This window comes from Polypterus senegalus, chromosome 2 (genome assembly GCF_016835505.1).
Source record: "Polypterus senegalus isolate Bchr_013 chromosome 2, ASM1683550v1, whole genome shotgun sequence".
Taxonomy (NCBI): Eukaryota; Metazoa; Chordata; class Cladistia; order Polypteriformes; family Polypteridae; genus Polypterus; species Polypterus senegalus.
Window position 1 is genome coordinate 47802521 of NC_053155.1, and position 20036 is coordinate 47822556.

The window sequence follows — 20036 nt, forward strand, 5'->3', positions numbered from 1 at the left end:
ATGGGCGGCTCAGCTCTCTCCTCCGAGAGAGCATAATAAGCCCTTTTTGATTCATCCTCAGAACCCAGCCTACATCTGTGTTTCCCTTTTACACTCTCCACTTGGTAAGTTATCAGCCCGTGTTTGTATTTTGGGAGCGGAGCATGTACTGAGTCCTTCCTGACCCACAAACGCACTCCACCCCCCAGAAACTCGGCCGCGGTACTTTCCTACCTGTTTTTTTATTAGTTTGCGTCCTGGTTTCTTCTGGGACTTCACCCTACCAACTACACCACTGTAACAAGTAAGAGTCCAAGACAACATAAAGGTTTGGGGCAGCCACCCGTATATTGTTTTTCCCGGCTACAAAAGTTGAAATAAGTACCATGCTGTGCATAGAACAGAGTCCAAAACAGAACTGATCACAACAGACAAAGATAGAGGCTTTAAAGGACCGTAGAGGAAGTGACTCCATCAAAAGGGCTGAAATCAGAATTGATGTCGTCTGGACAGGAGCTGACATCAGCAAAGGGAAGTGATGTCTTCTGAGGCGCTGGAACGTTGCAGGATTTCCCGGGAAAAGTCTGTAGGGAACTGAGAAAGACAGCACACTTCACCGCCCCCTGGTCGGATGTTCTATTACAATTACTTTAGCTGCCTCCTACTTGCACGTGTGGGACAATATAGATAATACTAGCTGTTACCCAGGTTCCCCTGGGCAATTTTCTAAGACAGTGAGCCTCATTCCCAGTGCCAAAGGATAATTGGATGTATCAGAAGTACTATATAAGTAGGAGTACTTTTCTGTATTTAATTTTTTTTCCCCAGGGGCTAATATAATTAGTTCACTGGAGCTCCTTACTCTTGAACATAATGTACATAACTTTGCACAGGAGTATAACATTCCTGCCATATATCAGTTCTTCTTTTTTCTAGTGACTTGAATTTTGTTGATAGGTATTTTAAAAAAAATGTTATTCTTCTTTTATTTTGAATTCGAACAATTAGTATGAATAGTGGTAATTTGGGGTATAAACGTAATTTCACCCTGTAGAACATCTTGTAAAAGTGGTGGCTTCAGTCAAATCTGAATGGAAAGGTGTGTAATCCTGTACTGTTACAGTGTTTTGGAGAGTTTAGATAAAAAGTAGTATACAGTAAATCATGGTTTCTTTTAACTTATTACATACAGAATTGACATTTACAGGCTGTGTTCATTTACGTGTCCCATGGAATGCACTTAATGTTTTAAGCATTGTACAGCAAAAAAATGTAAATATTGTTAAGTATGTACAATGTCGACCTCCTCTGTGTTCTGTCCATGGGGAGCCCCTTTAGTGAGGTGTGCAAGCATTTAATCTGACCAAGGCATGCCATCTCTCCTGGCTTGTATTCTACACAGGGATTGAAGTGGACTGGTACACTGTACTGGCAGTTCCCTTTTTGTACTTGCAAACCGGAGCCTAGCAGCAAATCTCTGTCTGACCTCAACAAGGAAAATTTAGTCCTTAGCAGAATCATGTGCATTTTACTACCAAATTGCCCCCTCAATCCAATTTTCTTTAAAGTTTATGTATATATGAGTGCTTGACAATCCAATCCAGCTTGAAAGAGTATATATTTAAAGACAATCATGAGGAGTAAGAAGAATCCAACAGAAAAAGGGGGTACTACCTGTACCTAGGAGGCCACCTGCTAACCATGTCTTCTTTCAGTTTTGCCTAACTTTCCTTCGTCCACTTCACATCTTATTTTCCACACAGCTCGCCAACTTGTCTCTTATTCCTGTGCTGGGCAGCTGCACTTCTTCACATGTCAGCTGCATCTCTTGAAAAGGATATAAAGATGCCTGAGCAGGAATCAGGGTGAAACAGATCAGAAAGATGTAGAGATGTGACTGAGAGAAGGCAGCAGCGGAGTGTTTGAGCCAGTGTGATGGAGAGGTGGCAGAGTTGTTGGGAGCCTCATGAAGGAGTAAGTGATCAGCGCTTCAGGAGTAGATCATCCCCCACTGATAACTGTGGAGGAGTGGGGTACAATAGAGGTGTCCCTCCCAGAGATACCATAGACGCTGAGGCAGACAAGGTGGAAGACAGAAGGACAGCCAGCTCAAAGCAGTCTGGTAGATGCTAAGGGAGGCAGCCAGGACAGAAGCTGACTGAGTGACCAGCAGGGTGAGCTATATTTATGAACTGGACACGCTGGGCTTGAGAGAGAGGTAGAAAGAAAGGCTGATGACTACAAGGTTTTATTATGGTTTTTATACAATACAATACAAAGCAATTTATTTTTTGTATAGCCCAAAATCACACAAGAAGGGCCGCAATGGGATTTAAAAGGCCCTGCCTCTTGACAGCCCCCAGACTTGACTCTTTAAGAAGACAAGGAAAAACTCCAAAAAAAACCCTTGTAGGGAAAAAATGGAAGAAACCTTGGGAAAGGCAGTTCAAAGAGAGACCCCTTTCCAGGTAGGTTGGGCGTGCAGTGGGTGTCATAAAGAATGGGCCAATACAATACAGTACAATACACAGAACAGAACAAATCCTCAATACAATATAAAAATAAAAATTTTAGAATTACGGAGTAGAATTTAACAGTAGATGATATCACATAATATGATTTGGATTTGTTTGGAGTCCTGTAGACCTCATTCACCAAGCTGCCTCCCCCATTTGGCCATTCCACAGCTGAAATAGCGCTAATCCGATGAAAGGACACCTTTTTCCCACAATTCCTGCAATCCTCCATCAGGGATGACTTTACCTTAGGCAGGCAAAACTACTTGGCAGGTGGGCCGTGGCACCAAGTGCCACATTTGAGTACTGAGAAGAGAAACAGAATAGGTGAGGGTTAGTATCAAATTATAACTATCATGTTACTTATATTTTAGTGCTAATGACTAACAACAGAGATGCAGTCTGTACAGGTAATCAGCAGCTCTAGTTAGCATATGCTAAACTGAAGTAGTGAATTTTCAGCCAAGATTTAAAAGCTGAGACTGAAGGGGCCCCTCTTATAGTAGCAGACAGACCATTCCACAGTTTAGGGGCCCTGTGACTAAAAGCTCAACCTCCCACTGTTATTTTATTAGTTCTTTTATAATATGGATTATTTATTGATTTCTCTTTAACTCACAGAAAAGCACCCATTTTTACAAATTACTTGTTCACTTTATTTATTATCTAAATTACACATTTATGCTTTGTTTTAATTATTTTTGGACTGAATACATGCACTGGAGCACTTTGCACCACCTCTTAACTGTGTGTGACCTCATTTGCCTAGCTCATCCACAGACAAGTTATTGATAGTTCTGGGTTCAAGTGCTGCCAAAGGACACAGCATTCTTTCAATTAAAAAGTAAATCAAGTGTTTGAGGACCTCAGCAGAATTTAACCAGAAATAAAACCAATACATAACCTTGGAAGCACTTCATTCAAAAGGGTGAAGGAATCTGGAATAAACTACAGCGTTATGCTTATATAGCTTGTAAAGCAGACCTTCACAACTTTTGAAAATTGACAGCTTTGCAGCTGGCAGATCAAACATGCTTGATGGACTGAATGGTGTTCAGTTATTTTTCAAACATCCTATTTTCTAACAGCTTCAAAAGCATTTCAACTAAGAATGTGTTTTATTAAAATAATGAGTTTTTTGCCTTGGTTGAAATGTTAAGTCTTATTGGATCGCTGTATATTCATAGATAGTCTTTCCAAAGTTTGGATTTCTATAGGTAAAGGTCTGGCTTCCTATAGTAGGTTTATTTAGGCTTGGAATTTCAGGAAGGCACAATGCACACCATGCAGTTAGTGCCGGTGCTAGGTTATTTTGCACCCTAGGCCAAGCTTATTACAGCGTCAACCAACTGTTCGGTAGCTAACCCATGCGGCTGGGTTTTCCCCACTTTATGATCTGTTCATGACAAAATAAGGATTTTAAAATCAGCAGTAAACTAAACTGGAAACCAGTGTAATAATTTAAAAACTTGCTTTATGAGCTCATACTTCCTAATTACAGATATAATTCTTTCTTCCATGTTTTAAATTAGACAGTAATAAGGAAATGACAATAGCTGGACCATAAAGCATTATAATGGTCCTTTACAAATTAGCTGGTTGTATAGGGTCCAGTGATACAAATTGGTTGAACTCTGTAGACCTTTTAAAAACAACTTGGTCAAGACCTGTGCAAGATAACAACATAAGATAAGAGGCAGAGGCTTAGCTGATGAGAAGAAGAATGCCCAGGATTATGTGAAAAAGAAAGACAGGACAAGGAGAAGAGAGTATTTTTGTGCAGAACATTAAGGTGAAAAAGTGAGCCAGCCAATTCCCTATTATAGACACCTATGAAGTAATTTTAGGTAGTAGGGTTGTTTTGTTGTCTCTACGTTCATCCCTTTCTTTATAGTTTATTTGTCACTAAATGAAGGGCCATCTGAACAGCATCATAGCCCCCAGGCAAAGTAGTGTGCCGAGGCCCATGTTTTGACATCAAAACCAAAACATACATTTTGGTTTTTGACATTCTTTAAGGGTGCAATCCATTCTTCTCATGGCACCGTAAATAAATTATATCCATGCCTTCCCTGTCCTACCTGCATCACTGTGAACAGGTTAATTCTGTCATTCTCAGATTTTCACTGTTTTTATTTTTCTCTTCTTTGCACATCCATTTACTCATTGTCATCATTTACATTGTAACCTTAATACACTCTTTATAACTCCTAATGTAGCTTTCATAACTTTTGCAATTTAATTTTAGAATTTCTCAACAATCAGAATTGGTGATGTTTCATACAGCTTGTTGCACCCAAAATGTTAACGTTTTTGATAGAAATATATACTATGATTGATTTGAAAATATAGCCATGATATTACTAATGTTGAAAATGCCTATTACTGTTTGAAAGTACTTATTTATAATTCATTATTCATATATGATTATAAGGCACCATTTTCAGCAGCCATTACTCCAGTCTTATAATAAATTCTTTTAGCTCATCTTTAATTAATCGTTTTTTTATGCTAATTTGCTACTAGAGAAACATTTATAATTGTGTTAGCACAGCTGAAACCTTTTATTATGTAAAGCAAAGTAAGTAAATTGTCTTTCCTTGTGTTGAAGGGAATGGCATTCGTAAAGTTCAATTTTGGGTTCAAAAATGGCCACAACGAAAACAGATTTCTCAAGAAACCCGCCAGTGTATTGTTGTTTTGTAAAGTGAAGTTTATTCCATGCAGCAGATTGCCAATAATCTGAAACTACCATACAAAATAGGGATACACGATATGGCCTAAAAATAAAATATCAGCTCTTTTCACTCCTTCAACCGATTTACAATTTTTTTTCTTTTTCAGAAACGCTATACAGAGAAATTATTTTACTTTAACAATAAGAACAAACCCCTTTATAAGAAAGTCCCATGATGTTTTTTGTACAAAATTGCATATAGAAGAAGTGGCTTCAGAACTGGAATTATTCTTGATTGCTGCTCAGTTGCTGCTTACTGCTTGGTGTTAGCATGGGTAAAGTGCAAAATATGGATTTTCCCATGGCAATTAAAAAAGTCTAAATCCAAGTTTACAAATTAGAACACATACAGAAAAGTGCCTTGTGAAAAAATGTCTTGTATATCTGAAGAAAGACCTTTCTAAACAAAACAAATTGTAATTGGCAAATAACAAAATTGATTGTGATGTGCTTTTAATTTTCTTTTTTATGGGTTTTTTGCAAAGGTGTACAAGCCTGTTTGCTCCCTGTGCCTTGAGACATGCCCTATGGTACTTTACAATGCTGTCCCCCACGCTAAAGACCCTCTCTGATGGGGCACTTATCACAAGGATGGAGAGATTTTTCTTGACCTGATTGGTGAGCTACGGGACGTTTGCTTCATGGCACTTCCACCACTAAAGTAGATCAGTGTCTGGAGCTATGTCAGGGGACAAGTAGATTTCCAGCTAAGTTTAACATTTTTTTCTTGAAGAAGCATGCTAAAGTCTTTTTCTTCTTCGGCTCATACTGAACTTGTTTTTCATGCATCTGCACAGCTGGGCCAGGCAGTAGTGTGATTTTGTCAGCAAAGAAATATGTTAGCTCCAAAAAAGTTTTTTTCCTAATTTGTTCCACCTAGTCATGGCCAAAGGTATTTGTCTGGATCCTGGGGTCCACCACTGAGGCCATATCCAAGAGTTCAGCTGTAACAGGGTCTCTGTATTTTCTATCAAAGTATTCCAGTGTGTTTTTTTTTTTCCCCAATTTGTTCTTTTACCTCAGTGTCCCCTTCTTGAATAAAGGGAGGTAAGAGACTGAAATAAGCCTCTTCATACAGTGCATCAATGAGATCTAGGAATGGTTTCACAGCTCTGTTGACTGACTCCAATATGTCTAAATAGGTGTCTGCTTTTTTATCTGACTCCAGGACCTGGGCTGCTATTCCTGGTATGTGTCACAGTATTGCTTCATAAAATCAAATAAACGTTATAAAAGAACCTTTCAGTTAAAATAAATTCATGTTGTAATTCATTATTTATTAAACAATAAATCAATCAGTTTTAATTATTCAATGCATTTTGACACCTATGGCATTGCACAGTTTGTATCGACTAGAGGTGAGTCAACTCATTAACTTTAAGAGCTCTGATCAGGTTGGTGCTCCTATCCATTGTCCTACAGATTTGTCGGTCTTCCCTGAGGTTTCAAGAGGCCAGTGTATCTTTCAGCCGCTAGGAGATGATTTCACCAGTGAGGTCACTATGGAAGACGTTTGGAGGCAGACACTTTGTAGAGTCCAATCATTAGTCACAAATAGTGCTATCAAACTCATGCAGGGCTGCATGGTACATCTGGGCCATACCTCTGTTGTAGTGGAGTAAAATAGCATATTCAAAAGCTGATTTGTGTTTCTTCACTTGTAACGTTGTTCGGATGGGACAGGGCTACTTCATCAGAATACTTTTGCCTTGGTAACTCATATCTGTAGCTGTTTTTATTTAGCATCTGGATGAAACCATTCTTTTCCACAGTATATATGGACACCATATCTTTGGTGATATGAAACTTAACCGCATCTGTAATTTCTTTCCTCCAGTGCACCTACTTATTATATGCAATGGGAAAATTATGCCACTATTGTAACCTGCATTTTAGCAAGCCTTTCATAGCTTCCGCTTGCTTGTGAATCTCACAGAACTACATACTTTTCCCACTCAGGTGTGTGCCTCTGACACAAATGCTAGAATAGGTTTGCCATGCTTTTACCTTTAGTTGCCACAGACTTTAGACAGACATTCCCTTAGACAGTAGTTTGTTTGACATTGGATTTTGTATATCTGAAGCATTTCCAAATGACTGAGGAGACACTGTCAGTTTTAGATATGAGCTGCTCACTTACTGACGAGTGTGTGTTCATCTTGCTACTGTGTTTGTATGCGGGGTTCTAAGGAAGTCTGATGGAGCGTGCTGTAATTTTCCAGGTAGAAGTAAATCAAGATTTTAATTTTTCTAAATCACTCTAAGCCTAAAATTCAATTTAATTGATAAATATGATTTATCACTCAACTGTAACACAAAAGTGTCCACTACTCTTTAATGCAGCTATGCATTCCCTCTTTGCCAAGTAATGGCCAGATGTCCAAAGTCTACCAGAATATTACATTATTTAAGAATCTTGTTCCTTCTGAGGTTCATTAAATATTTTTTACACTGCAATACTATAACTGTAATACAATAAATTGAAATACTGTAGTTTAAATTCTAAACATTTTATTTCCATCACTTTTAGTGGGGTGGTAAAACCTCATAGCATACCATAGCACACACAATTATGCAGCTTAATGATCTGTATATTGTTTTGTAGATCCTTCTCCCTTTTTCATCACCTTTGCTTCTGGCATGTTTTTACATTGTTTCACCAACCAATCTTTTGTAGTCTAATGTTTATTTCTGAGTTACATTTTAATGAAATAAATGTTATTTTTTGTTTTCAGAGTTTGTGCCTCAAGCCTTTGGCATGCCTTTGTCTCAGGTGATAACCAATGATAGAACTCACAAACAGAGGCAGGACTCCCAGAAGGATGATCAGAAAGAGTCACCCGACCTGGTCACATCACTTTTGCAGTTTGGAATGAAAAGACAAAACAAGGAGCTTTCGAGCAGTAATTCATCTCTAAGCTCTACATCTGAAACTCCAAATGAATCTACATCTCCCAATACACCTGAGGCAGCGCCAAGAGTACGCAGAAGGGTAGGCTGTGTCTTTTCTTTTAACATTTCAGCTCTGTAAACAATTAAAAGTTTTGATTGTTCAGTTTTTCGTAATATTTGGCTAAACATATATCACCAAGCACACCACAAATATTTGGGTCTTAAACAGTGGCAGTGGCTCAATGTTTTTATTTCTGTCAAGGCCACAGGGACATTTATGAATTATACAAAGATATGATAAACATGCAATGTGAACATTTTTTTACCACATTTAAGAGTCTTGTTGCTTGCAAGAACATGACACCAGCCATACATATTGTACATATGTATATACAATAATGATTATAGTGCAAGAAACAACAGTAAAAAAAATCCAAAAGCAAAGTGAAAACAAATGGGGTGTTCCAAAATTATAAACTACAACTAAAACTCTGCAATACAAAGAAAAAGTAACAGCTCAAATCAGAATGAACACTAGTGTGATCCTAACCGATTGTCAATCTCTTAGATTAATTCTGTATAGTTTAATTTATAGCATAAACTGTTTTAAAGATCTTCATAAAACAGCTCACAGTAGGGGTAGGCCATTTATCTTTTTTGTATTTTTATGTAAACAAACAGTGCGGTTTTATTTAAACAGTACAAATTAATTAACTACCTTTCGTAGCCTATATGATATGTAGAAGTAAAAGCTATTTATTTATATTTTATTATACTTGTTAATTTAAGCAGAGTACATTTATATAAACAGTTCATTAAAAGGTAGCCTATAAATAACAAGTGGCAATAAATGTATTGCTACAAATTGCAACTGCTTATAAAAAGTAATCATAAATGTTGGGTCCCAAATGTGAATGGTGAGGTCAACAACGAAAAAACAGAGCATCATTTGATAAAAAGCACAGAAATGATTGTGTTTAAGAGTGTCCACAATTTTCTTGTATTTGAGAAATGAAAGACTACCTGTTTGAAACAATGCTGATAAATTGACTTTTTGAAGTTTTCTGGTCCTCTTTATCATTTGCTTTGAAACTAATGGCAGCATTTGTTCTTTAGTCGAGTTGAGGTCACTGCTCTGTGTGTGTGTGTCCTGGTCTAGTTATATTATGTAACAGGTGTACTTGCATGAAGTGGACCTCTGACACGCTACCTTCCTATAAGGCCAACAGCATAGAGCCTGCCCCTCATTGTCCATTCAGTGAAGCAGGCATTATATCTTCTGGCACCTTCAGTGGTAGTGTGGCTGGCAAATCTGATACGATCTCTCTGATAGAGCAGCCTGGTCCTGCCCTTTTGTGCTCACTTTTAGTTCACTACATCTTAAATGGTTATCTGTCTTGCCAGTCATTCATGCATTCACATCCCTAGAAGGCCAAATCACCACAAAATCTGTACTTTTATATATAATCAATTATAAAATATGTCAAGTTAGGGTAGCATTCATATTCATATGTTAAACTCTCCTCCAAAATGATTATACAATAATAGATAGATAGATAGATAGATAGATAGATAGATAGATAGATAGATAGATAGATAGATAGATAGATAGATAGATAGATAGATAGATACTTTATTAATCCCAAGGGGAAATTCACTTATTCCAGCAGCAGCATACTGATAAAAAACAATAAAAAACAATATTAAATTAAAGAGTGATAAAAATGCAGGTAAAACAGACAATAACTTTGTATAATGTTAACGTTTACCCAAAAAGGGGTGGAATTGAAGAGTTGCATAGTGTAGGGGAGGAATGATCTCCTTAGTCTGTCAGTGGAGCAGGACAGTGACAGCAGTCTGTCGCTGAAGCTGCTCCTCTGTCTGGAGATGATGCTGTTTAGTGGATGCAGTGGATTTTCCATGATTGACAGGAGCCTGCTCAGCGCCTGTCGCTCTTTCACAGATGTCAAACTGTCCAGCTCCATGCCTACAATAGAGCCTGCCTTCCTCAACAGTTTGTCCAGGCATGAGGCATCCTTCCTCTTTATGCTTATTCTTATAGAATATCTGCAGCATCTTATTGCAGATGTTGAAGGACACCAGCCTTCTAAGGAAGTATAGTCAGCTCTGTCCTCTCTTGCACAGAGCATCAGCATTGGCAGTCCAGTCCAATTTATCATCCAACTGCACTCCCAGGTATTTATATGTCTGCACCCTCTGCACATTGTCGCCTCTGATAATCACGGGGTCCAGGAGGGGCCTGGGTCTCCTAAAATCCACCACCAGCTCCATGGTTTTGCTGGTGTTCAGGTGTAAGTGGTTTGAGTTGCACCATTTAACAAAGTCCTTAATTAGGTTCCTATACTCCTCCTCCTGCCCACTCCTGATGCAACCCACAATAGCAGTGTCGTCAGCGAACGCTTGTACGTGGCAGGACTCCGACTTGGAAGTTCGATGTATATAGACTGAACAGGACCGGAGAAAGTTCAGTCCCCTGCAACGCTCCTGTGTTGCTAACCACAGTTTTAGACCTGCAGTTCCCAAGACGCACATACTGTACATTATTGACAATCTAGACAGTGGTAAATATTTGCTGTTTTGTGCTTTAATGAGTAAAAAAAAAGAAAGCTTAAGCAAACCTGATCAATTTAACAGTCACTCTTTCTTTAATTATTTTCATGGTTCCACAAAACAAAATATATTTAATTGTTTGTGATATCCCAGTAATGTTCATGCATGAAAAAATAGCCAATCACTAATCATCACTTTTAAATGTATACAGTATGTAGCAAATCTAAAAATAATTGATAACTGTGCCTTTTGGAGCCCCCTAATACAGGACTAGCAAACTAGTGTTGGTCATATCAAAATGTGATATGACCAACACAGTATTCAGTAATCTTGTAGAAGTTGATGTATCTTGTCTTAAGTTTATTTATTTCCTTACAGTACTGAGAAGTCAAGCAAAATGATTCCTTTTATTTGGCTAACTGAACAGATTACAATATGGAAGCTGTTGGGGCAGCTCAGGCCATCTTCTTCAGGCACCTTCAGGCAAGGCAGACTACAACCTGCTTGAAGAAGGAGCCTGAGTTGCCTCAAAAACTTGCATATTGTAATCTGTTCAGTTAGCCAAATAAAAGATATCATTTTGCTTCACTTCTCATTACACCCATAATGGCTAACATGATACATCACCCTTCTACTACTTACAGTAAAATGGACAACTCATGAGGCAGGTCAGTAGAGCTGATGGTTCTTTTCCTTGTATCTTAAACTTTGCTCAGCATTGTATACTAGCAGACATTTTTACTTATAGTTATAATTTCACACTTAGATAAGCAGGGGCTAAATTTAGAAAACTAACAATAGAGCAAACTGATCACATATACCATAGACTTTGGTCTAGAATTAAAAAGCACTTTGGTACCAAAATATTTAAATGTGATCACCTTTAAATTTAATTGCTGTGTTACTTCTGTTATTTAAGATGGTAAAAAGCTATTTTACCCTTGGTCTCTTTGAGAAGGACAGCCATTCTGGGCCATGGAAAACATGTATACATACCAGTGTAAAAAGGAAAATGTTTTCCAAGTTATAAATAGACTTTTAAAGGCAATCGTGTAATTTACTGAAATTTGATAAATTAGATGTTAGTAGTTGAGCAATTTGATCAGATTGTTGTTTTCATTAAGACTCCAACACAAGCATTTTGAAAGAGCTGTGGTCTGGACTAGATACAATTTGAAATGCCATATAACTAGAAGCATTCCCTAATAACTGCTAGAAAGTTGTTAGCCTCATTGCATTGCCATATTAATCAACGTGTTTTGAAGGAAAAAGGGATTGATATGGAAAAAAATGCTGTGATTGCAATGTTATATAGATGCCTAAAGAAAATAAAACTTGTATTTGTACTTAATGTTTTGTCTCAGCACATTTTCACACAAAGCATATAGCTCAAAGTGCTTTGCAACATATGAAAATTTAACTTATATATATATATATATATATATATATATATATATATATATATATATATATATATATATATATATATATATAGTAACTACAAGGCAGTACCACTAAGCCCAAACCACAAATACAACAATTCACAAACACAATGCCATTTCAAATGAAAGGGTTTTATTTACCTCTAACACCTTGCTTACAAGAATACCAGCCAGATAAATCAATTCACTCCTTATCCCTCCAAGAGAGTTGACCCAGGAACTGCTTCTTTTTCCTGTCTTAAGTTCTCCAAACCACATTCAGGTCATGCAGAAACCAGGGCAGTCTGTCCCAGCAGTACCCTCTTGCTTTCGCCAATGACCCTGGCAACGCTGTGTCTCCAGATTCCAATTTCAGTGCCACCCTGTGGGTGTCTTAAACTTGTCCAGCCTTAAAAAATACTGCCACCTGTCAGATGAGGGAATGAACTGCTCCTAATGAGCCTGTTTGTTCGATCCTTCCTGCCCACATATAAATCCTTCCTTTATTCTGGCCAGGATGTCTGTCCTTCCTACTTCTTAAGATTCTTATATCATTTAAAATATCAGTATGATATCAGTATGGTATCATAAGAACCAGCAAAATACAACATAAGAAACAAATTTAAATACAAATGGAAAATACAGCATTGATAAAAAATCAGGAGAGGCATGAAAGTACATTTGAAAAAATGTTTACCACCATTATCAAATTTAAAACTAGAGCAGACAGTAAAGGACTTTTAAAAATGAATGCATATTATTTTCCCTTTATAGTAAAACCTAAATGTAATGAGTAGGGTTTTCCATTATAATTATAACAATCATTTTTGCATAAATAATACAGTATGTCAGAAGTAGTTCAGTTTCAACATTGAATAAATGCAGTTACTACTTTAGTTTATGCTTTTACATTTGCACACTGTGGAGTTTATTTGCCATTACTGTCATCTCCACCCTCTGAAGCAATTACTTAAGAAGCTACAAATTTACTTAAGAAACCTGTTTGTCATCTTTAAAAGATATTTACTTTCAGTGCAGTTGCATTGCACAAAAACCCCAAAAAACTACTGAAGTTGCATTCATTCAGTTTCAGCATTCATTAGGTCAGTGTATGCTGCTGGCCTTTTGTGGTAAAACAGTGCTAACAAGTTCTGTATGTAGGTTACTTCATGTGACTGTTGATTTAATCAAAGTATGTACAGTAGCATGCGTGTCTACTGTCAAACCTGTGAATAATTAATAGAGCTAGTAAGCTATGACTACTTTTACACTACATTTACTCATATTCTTGTGAACAATTAGTTGGTGACACTGTACATTAGGTACTACATAAATGCATGTAACTTCTTTTGGTCTTCATAACTCTTAAAAAACATTAGTATATAGTTCATTCATCTCAGTGTATTTAACACAGTTAACACTAATTCACCTTGCTAATGTCTTTCTGACTTTTGCTTTTGAAAAAAATTACTATAGCTGCAGGAGATTTCTCATGTCTCTCATCAACTTTTTGTCTTTTCTAGTATTATTTAGACCTACTGTATTACAACCTGACTTTTCTTGCTACCAAAGTAAATACACTTTCACATATCTTGTTTTTCAGTCATTGGTAAACTACTCACATTGATGTTCATTTGGTCTGAGGCAGAATGTTTAATGTTTACTTCTCAATTATTTTCTTACTGTGAGTTTTAATAGTCATGCAGACTGGATTAACCAAACACCTCTCTCTGATAAGAATGCAGGATTTAAATCTTTAAAATGAAAATCTACTACAAAAAGTCATATAAAATTTTATTGTAGAACAAAATAATAGAGTCATTTTTTTAGGTATATTGTGTCCAAACTATGCTAAACTAATTGAACAAAACCAATAACCTCCTCTTTTTTCTGTGTAATTTTTTATGAATCAAAACAAATAAAATAATATTTAGAAAGCGTGAACTATTTAACCAAATTAAATAAATTTTAGTCCCACAGAGCCTTCTGTGTATCTATACTAATAAAAGGCAAAGCCCTCACTGACTGACTCACTGACTCATCACTAATTCTCGTGTAGGTAGAAAGCTGAAATTTGGCAGGCTCATTCCTTACAGCTTACTTACAAAAGTTGGGCAGGTTTCATTTTGAAATTCTACGCGTAATGGTCATAACTGGAACCTATTTTTTCATCCATATACTGTAATAGACTGCAGCTCGATGGCCGTGGGAGGTGGAGTTATGTCTCGCGTCATCCCGCCTCCCACATAATTGAGTGCCTGCCCATATAAGGTAAATATTCGCAGGTGAAGGACTGTGCTTAGCATATTCATAAGTAAAAATATCTGAATCACAAACTGATGTTAATTATATTTTGTCCATGAATACTTTTTAAATAATTCCAAATAGTCTGTCCGCTTCCTTTCATAGCTTTTCTGATGGTTGTGCTGCTTCCAGGCATGTATTTTCGTATTAAAGCATTTAACCAATCACATTTCAGCTATCATTTGTTGCCAGGCAGAGAGGACTTTACAATCCATTGTGCAGGCACTCTAACACAGAAAAAATGTCGATTAACCTGTTGCTTCAACCAATCAGATTTTGAGTTGGTGTCAGTACGGCCCTCTAGCAGGCGTACGGCGATGTCACCGTATTCAGACCCATTGATTGGATAGAAGCCGCAGGTTCGATTTTTAGCATTAGCTTCGATGACAATAGAAAGGGACTTTTCGATGGAACTGAGGCGCACAGATAATCCGTACGACAGAGTGATTGAACTGTTTTTGAGGAAAGAGAGGAGGACGGATTTTGTTTACAAATAATCCGAATTTTTGATGAGTAAAATGTTACGATTTTCCTAAATAATATTGCAAGTTTATAAGTTATTATTGATGTTTTTTATGTGTGTCGTGGCTGTGGCTACAGTAGAAAGGAACATTTATTGTGGCTACAGGAGTTATCTATCTGCGATGCAGCGGCTCTTTATACTGTATTTCTGCATATTAAGATGGTTTTTATAACCATAAATTAGTTTTTGAGGGGCGGGTTGATTCAGACGGAGCAGTACTGAAGGCCTAGGTGAGATGCACGGTCCGCCAATGGACCAGATCATGCGTAAATTTAATGAACATTACAACCTGAAAATAAACAAAACTGTAGAGAGGCCCATGATTAAATGAACGGTAAAAAAGTAAGAGCAAAGCGACGGTGACTTATTGAGGCATGCAGGCCAGACCACAATAGCACGGGGCTCGATGTAGTGCGCGTTAAGTCTATCTAAAATGCACGCTCAGATTCGATAAAATACATCTTTTCAAGTTCTATTTGGATATAAGTAGGTTCTTTTTAGTCGACAGAAATATCTTTGGTAGGAATGTAAGTTGAATTGAGTCACATTTCACATTTCTATGGTGAAGAAAAATTTATCTCTCTCCTCTTGAGGGCAATCATCTCCTATTCTCCGTCTGCATGTCCACGATATTTTTGGACACGCTTATACGGCGAACTGCTACAGCGAAACAATGAAATCACAAGCGCACAAATGCGTAAATCCTCACGCTATGGGAGAACAAGGAACACTGAGTGAGCTGACGGTCTGGCAGCGTCAGCTTGGGTGAATCCCCGAGTCGAGGCGGATTGGGAAACGCGTCATGCATACCCACCGCCTGGCTCTTGGCTCTTTACGCTCATAACAGTGACAAAACAATTACATAGACAATCATGTTACGTTATTTTCAAAATGTTTCCTTTTCTTTTTCATTACTTCTTTAACACACTACTTCTCCGCTGCGAAGCACTGTTATTTTGCTAGTTTATTATATAACGATAGATATGATACAAATCTGACATACTGGCTTTTAATGTTGCAAATCTGAAAATCCATTTATCTGTTCTACAGTTTTTTGAAGAATGTTGATTCAATTATAAGTTTGTAGGGAAAGTGTATGAATTCACAAAAATAAGCCTGGGTAAAAAATCATAAAATTCTTTGTTTGGAGTGACAAGTGAATATTTATGCCAAAACCCATGGGAATGGTAGAGCAGGAATAAAAGCAAACAGTTTGTGCTTTAAAACCATTTACATGTTACTAATTTAAAGAAGCTGGTCATCAAAAGTGGGTCAGAATTCATCCATTATACTGTATTGTGAAGTAGCCTGATCCGCAATTAGAGGAAATGTTTGTTTACAGTGACTACTGTACAACTGCAGTTGATGCAAGCATAAATCCTTTATTATAGTTTAGATAAATATGTAATAAATTAAGATACAGAAAATCTTAATTGGACAAGTTTGTAATTTAGTGAATATAAATTCCATATACATGCATTTAGTTTGTTTTATTCAGTACATCTCTTTGCCTTACTTTTCTTTTTTTCTCCTCTTTTCAGGGTGGTATGTCTGTCGACTCCATAACAGATCTAGATGACAACCAGTCAAGATTATTAGAAGCACTTCAGTTGTCTCTGCCAACAGAGGCTCAGAACAAAAAGGAGAAGCAGAGAGACAAGAAACTAAGCCTTAACCCAATTTACCGTCAAGTCCCTAGACTAGTTGACAGTTGTAGTCAGCACATAGAAAAATACGGTAAGCTCTGATGAATCATATTTTTTATTTTGCAACCTTTTAACTAAACGTGTTTGAGGAGAAAATTTGAAAAAAGAAATCCCAATGCTAGCAAGTACTGTTCAACTAAAGAGTTTGCTGAATTGGAAAAGTGATCAAATGGCTTAAAAAGGCAAACAACATTATGGTTTTCTCTTCACTATGATATCCTAGTTGTTGAAAAAGTGTATGACACATTTGAAAAAAACGGAACCTTTCTTGTTAAAATGTACCTTACCAAGAGTGTATTCCCATACAATGCTAGGGCTGCTACTACTTTTAATATAAATAACTTATCTGGACTGGAATATAAACAAGAAGGTGGTTAAGGTAGCAGATGATGCCAAGCTAGGTGGATTGGCAGATAATCTAGAATCTGTTGAATCATTACAGAGAAACATGGATACTACACAGGCTATGGCAGATTTGTGACAGAAGTTAGATTTTAATATAGGTCTAAAACTTGAAACTATCCCTTATGAGAAGAACCTATGAGTCACAGTAGACTTGTCACGATCAACCTCCAGGCAGTATTTGCAAGCCATTCAGAAAGGTAATGGAATATTGGGATGTATAGCACAATGTGTGGAATAAAAGTCAAAGGTTATTCTTAAACTTTATAACACACTAGTGAGGCTTCATCTGCAGTACTACAAGCAGTTTTGGTGTCCAGGATACACCAAATACAAGCAAGAAAAAATCCATAGGTGAGCGACTTGAATGATTCCAGGACAGCAGTATATGAGTTATTGAAGTTGAACCTTTTCAATTTTAAGCAAATATAGATTAAGATGTGACAAAATTGAAGTGTTTACAATTATAAATGACATTTGCACAGCAGATCCAGGCTGTTACTTTCAATTGAGTTCAGCAAGAACACCTGGACACAGTTGTGAATTTCTTAAGGGTAAATTTTGCATGAACATTAAGAAGTTTTTCTTCACACAGAGAACCATAGACACGGAATAAATTATCAAGTAGTGTGGTGGATGGTAGTGCACTAGGGACATTCAGAACTCCTTGATGTTATTTTGGAGGAATTAGGTGAATGGGATTGGTGAACTTTGTTGGGCTAAATGGCCTGTTCTTATTAAACCTTGTTCTAATAAAGTATACCCATAACGCAACCAACAGTCATCCCCATCTTCTAGCTAACCCTCATTTGTTTAACCAACTGGTCACATTAATCTATAGAATGAGGAAATATAGAGGCCTTTTGGAGTACATTTTTCAATTGTGGGCGGGAAGTCTGTATATTTTTTCCCAGCAATATTAAACAAAACCATATTCAAGACTCATTTGATGGTGTTATTTCTTTTTAACATCAACTGGTTAAATCAATGCTATAGAAGGACTACTATGATTCACAGTGATTCTAATTAATAAAAAGTAATACCTTAATAATGCTGAACAACTGTCATTAGATTACCATTCCACCAGCTTCTTTTAATAGCCTGCGACTGTAAGAGATTGATCAGTAACTCAAAACAATGCTTAATATTGAATGGAATTCAGCTTATATAAAATACAATGAAAAACATGGTCTAAATCTATTGTATACATATTTTTGTGCTAAATTCATCCAAAATGAATTTATCTTCACCTGCTACACTGGGTTATATGTTTTGGGAATGTTCACTCTCTGCTTATTTAGTAGATTTAGTAGTCTTGGGTTGGTTAACCCAGCTACAGGGGATGCACAAACCAGTATGTTTCTTTGTGCCGGCCCCAAGCCCGGATAAATGGTGAGGGTGTAAATTTTTGTCAAATCAATATGCGGACAACAATACATATTTCCATATCGGATCAGTCGAGCCTCGGGTTAACAACGACCGCCACCAGGACTGTTAGCCAACAGGGTGCTGGTGGAAATTGGGCTACTGTTGGGCAAAGAAGAAGAAGGAGAAGAAGAGGGGGGAGACGTGTCCGGAGGCAGGAGTAGAGAAGGAAAGTAAGGAGAGTGGAACTGAGGGTAGGAACTTTGAATGTTGGCAGTATGACTGGTAAGGGGAGAGAGTTAGCAGATATGATGAAGAGACGGAAGGTTGATATATAGTGCATGCAAGAGATTAAATGGAAGGGGAGTAAGGCCAGGTGGATTGGAGTTGGATTCAAATTGTTCTATCATGGTGTGGATAGGAGGAGAAATGGAGTAGGAGTTATTCTGAAGGAACAGTATGTGAAGAGTGTTTTGTAGGTGAAAAGAGTGTCAGGCAGAGTAATGATTATGAAGCTGGAAATTGGAGGTGTGATGATGAATGTTATTAGTGCATATGCACTGCAAGTTGGGTGTGCAATGGGCGAAAAAGAAGATTTTTGGAGTAAGTTGGATGAAGTGATGAACAATGTACCCAAGTGACAGAAAGTGGTGATTGGAACGGATTTCAATGGGCATGTTGGTGAAGGGAACAGTGGAGACGAGGAGGTGATGGGTAGGTATGGTGTCAAGGAGAGGAATGAAGAAGGTCAGAGGATAGTGTAATTTGCCAAAAGGATGGACATTGCTGTGGTGAATACATATTTTAAGAAGAGGGAGGAATATAGGGTTACGTATAAGAGTGGAGGAAGATGCACACAGGTAAATTACATCCTATGCAGAAGAGTTGATCTGAAGGAGATTGAAGACTGCAAAGTGGTGGTAGAAGAAAGTATAGTTAAGCAGCATAGGATGGTGGTCTGTAGAATGACGTTGGAGATCAAGAAGAGGAAGAGAGTGACCAAGGATCAATTGGTGGAAGTTGAAAAAGGAAAACTGCAATGTTGAGTTTAGGGAGAGGTGAGACAGGCACTGGGTGCCAGTGAAGAGTTACCAGACAGCAGATGTAGTGATGGTGACAGCAAGAAGGGTGCTTGGCGTGACATCTGGAAGGAGGAAAAGGAAACCTGGTGGTGGAATGAGGAAATGCAGGAGAGTATACAGAGGAAGAGGATGGCAAAGAAGAAGTGGGATAGTCAGAGAGAAACAGAAAGTAGACAAGAGTACAAGGAGATAAGTCACAAGGTGAAGAGAGAGGTGGCAAAGGCTAAAGAAAAAGCATGTGATGAGTTGTATGAGAGGTTGTACACTAAGGAGGGAGAAAAGGATCTGTACGAATTGGCTAGACAGAGGGACAGAGCTGGGAAAGATGTGCAGCAGGTTAGGGTGATAAAAGATAAAGATGGAAACATACTCACCATCGAGGAGAGTGTGTGAAGCAGATGGAAAGAGTACTTTGAGAGGCTAATGAATGAAAAGAACGAGAGAGAGAAGAGGTTGGATGATGTGGAGATAGTGAATCAGGAAGTGCAATGGATTAGCAAGGAGGAAGTAAGGACAGCTTTGAAGAGGATGAAAAATG

At 37.6% G+C, this 20036-nt stretch overlaps 1 protein-coding gene across 3 annotated transcripts in view; it reads left to right on the forward strand.

Moving 5' to 3' along the window:
• The window catches only part of LOC120522883 (rho GTPase-activating protein 6), a 207711-nt gene that overhangs the window by 143789 nt on the left and 43886 nt on the right, over positions 1–20036 (forward strand). For all 3 annotated transcript variants that reach the window (XM_039743631.1, XM_039743630.1, XM_039743633.1), the window contains 2 exons: positions 7968–8224; positions 16485–16680. In XM_039743631.1, coding sequence (XP_039599565.1) covers positions 7968–8224; positions 16485–16680 — 453 coding nt within the window. The remainder of the gene's footprint in view (positions 1–7967; positions 8225–16484; positions 16681–20036) is intronic.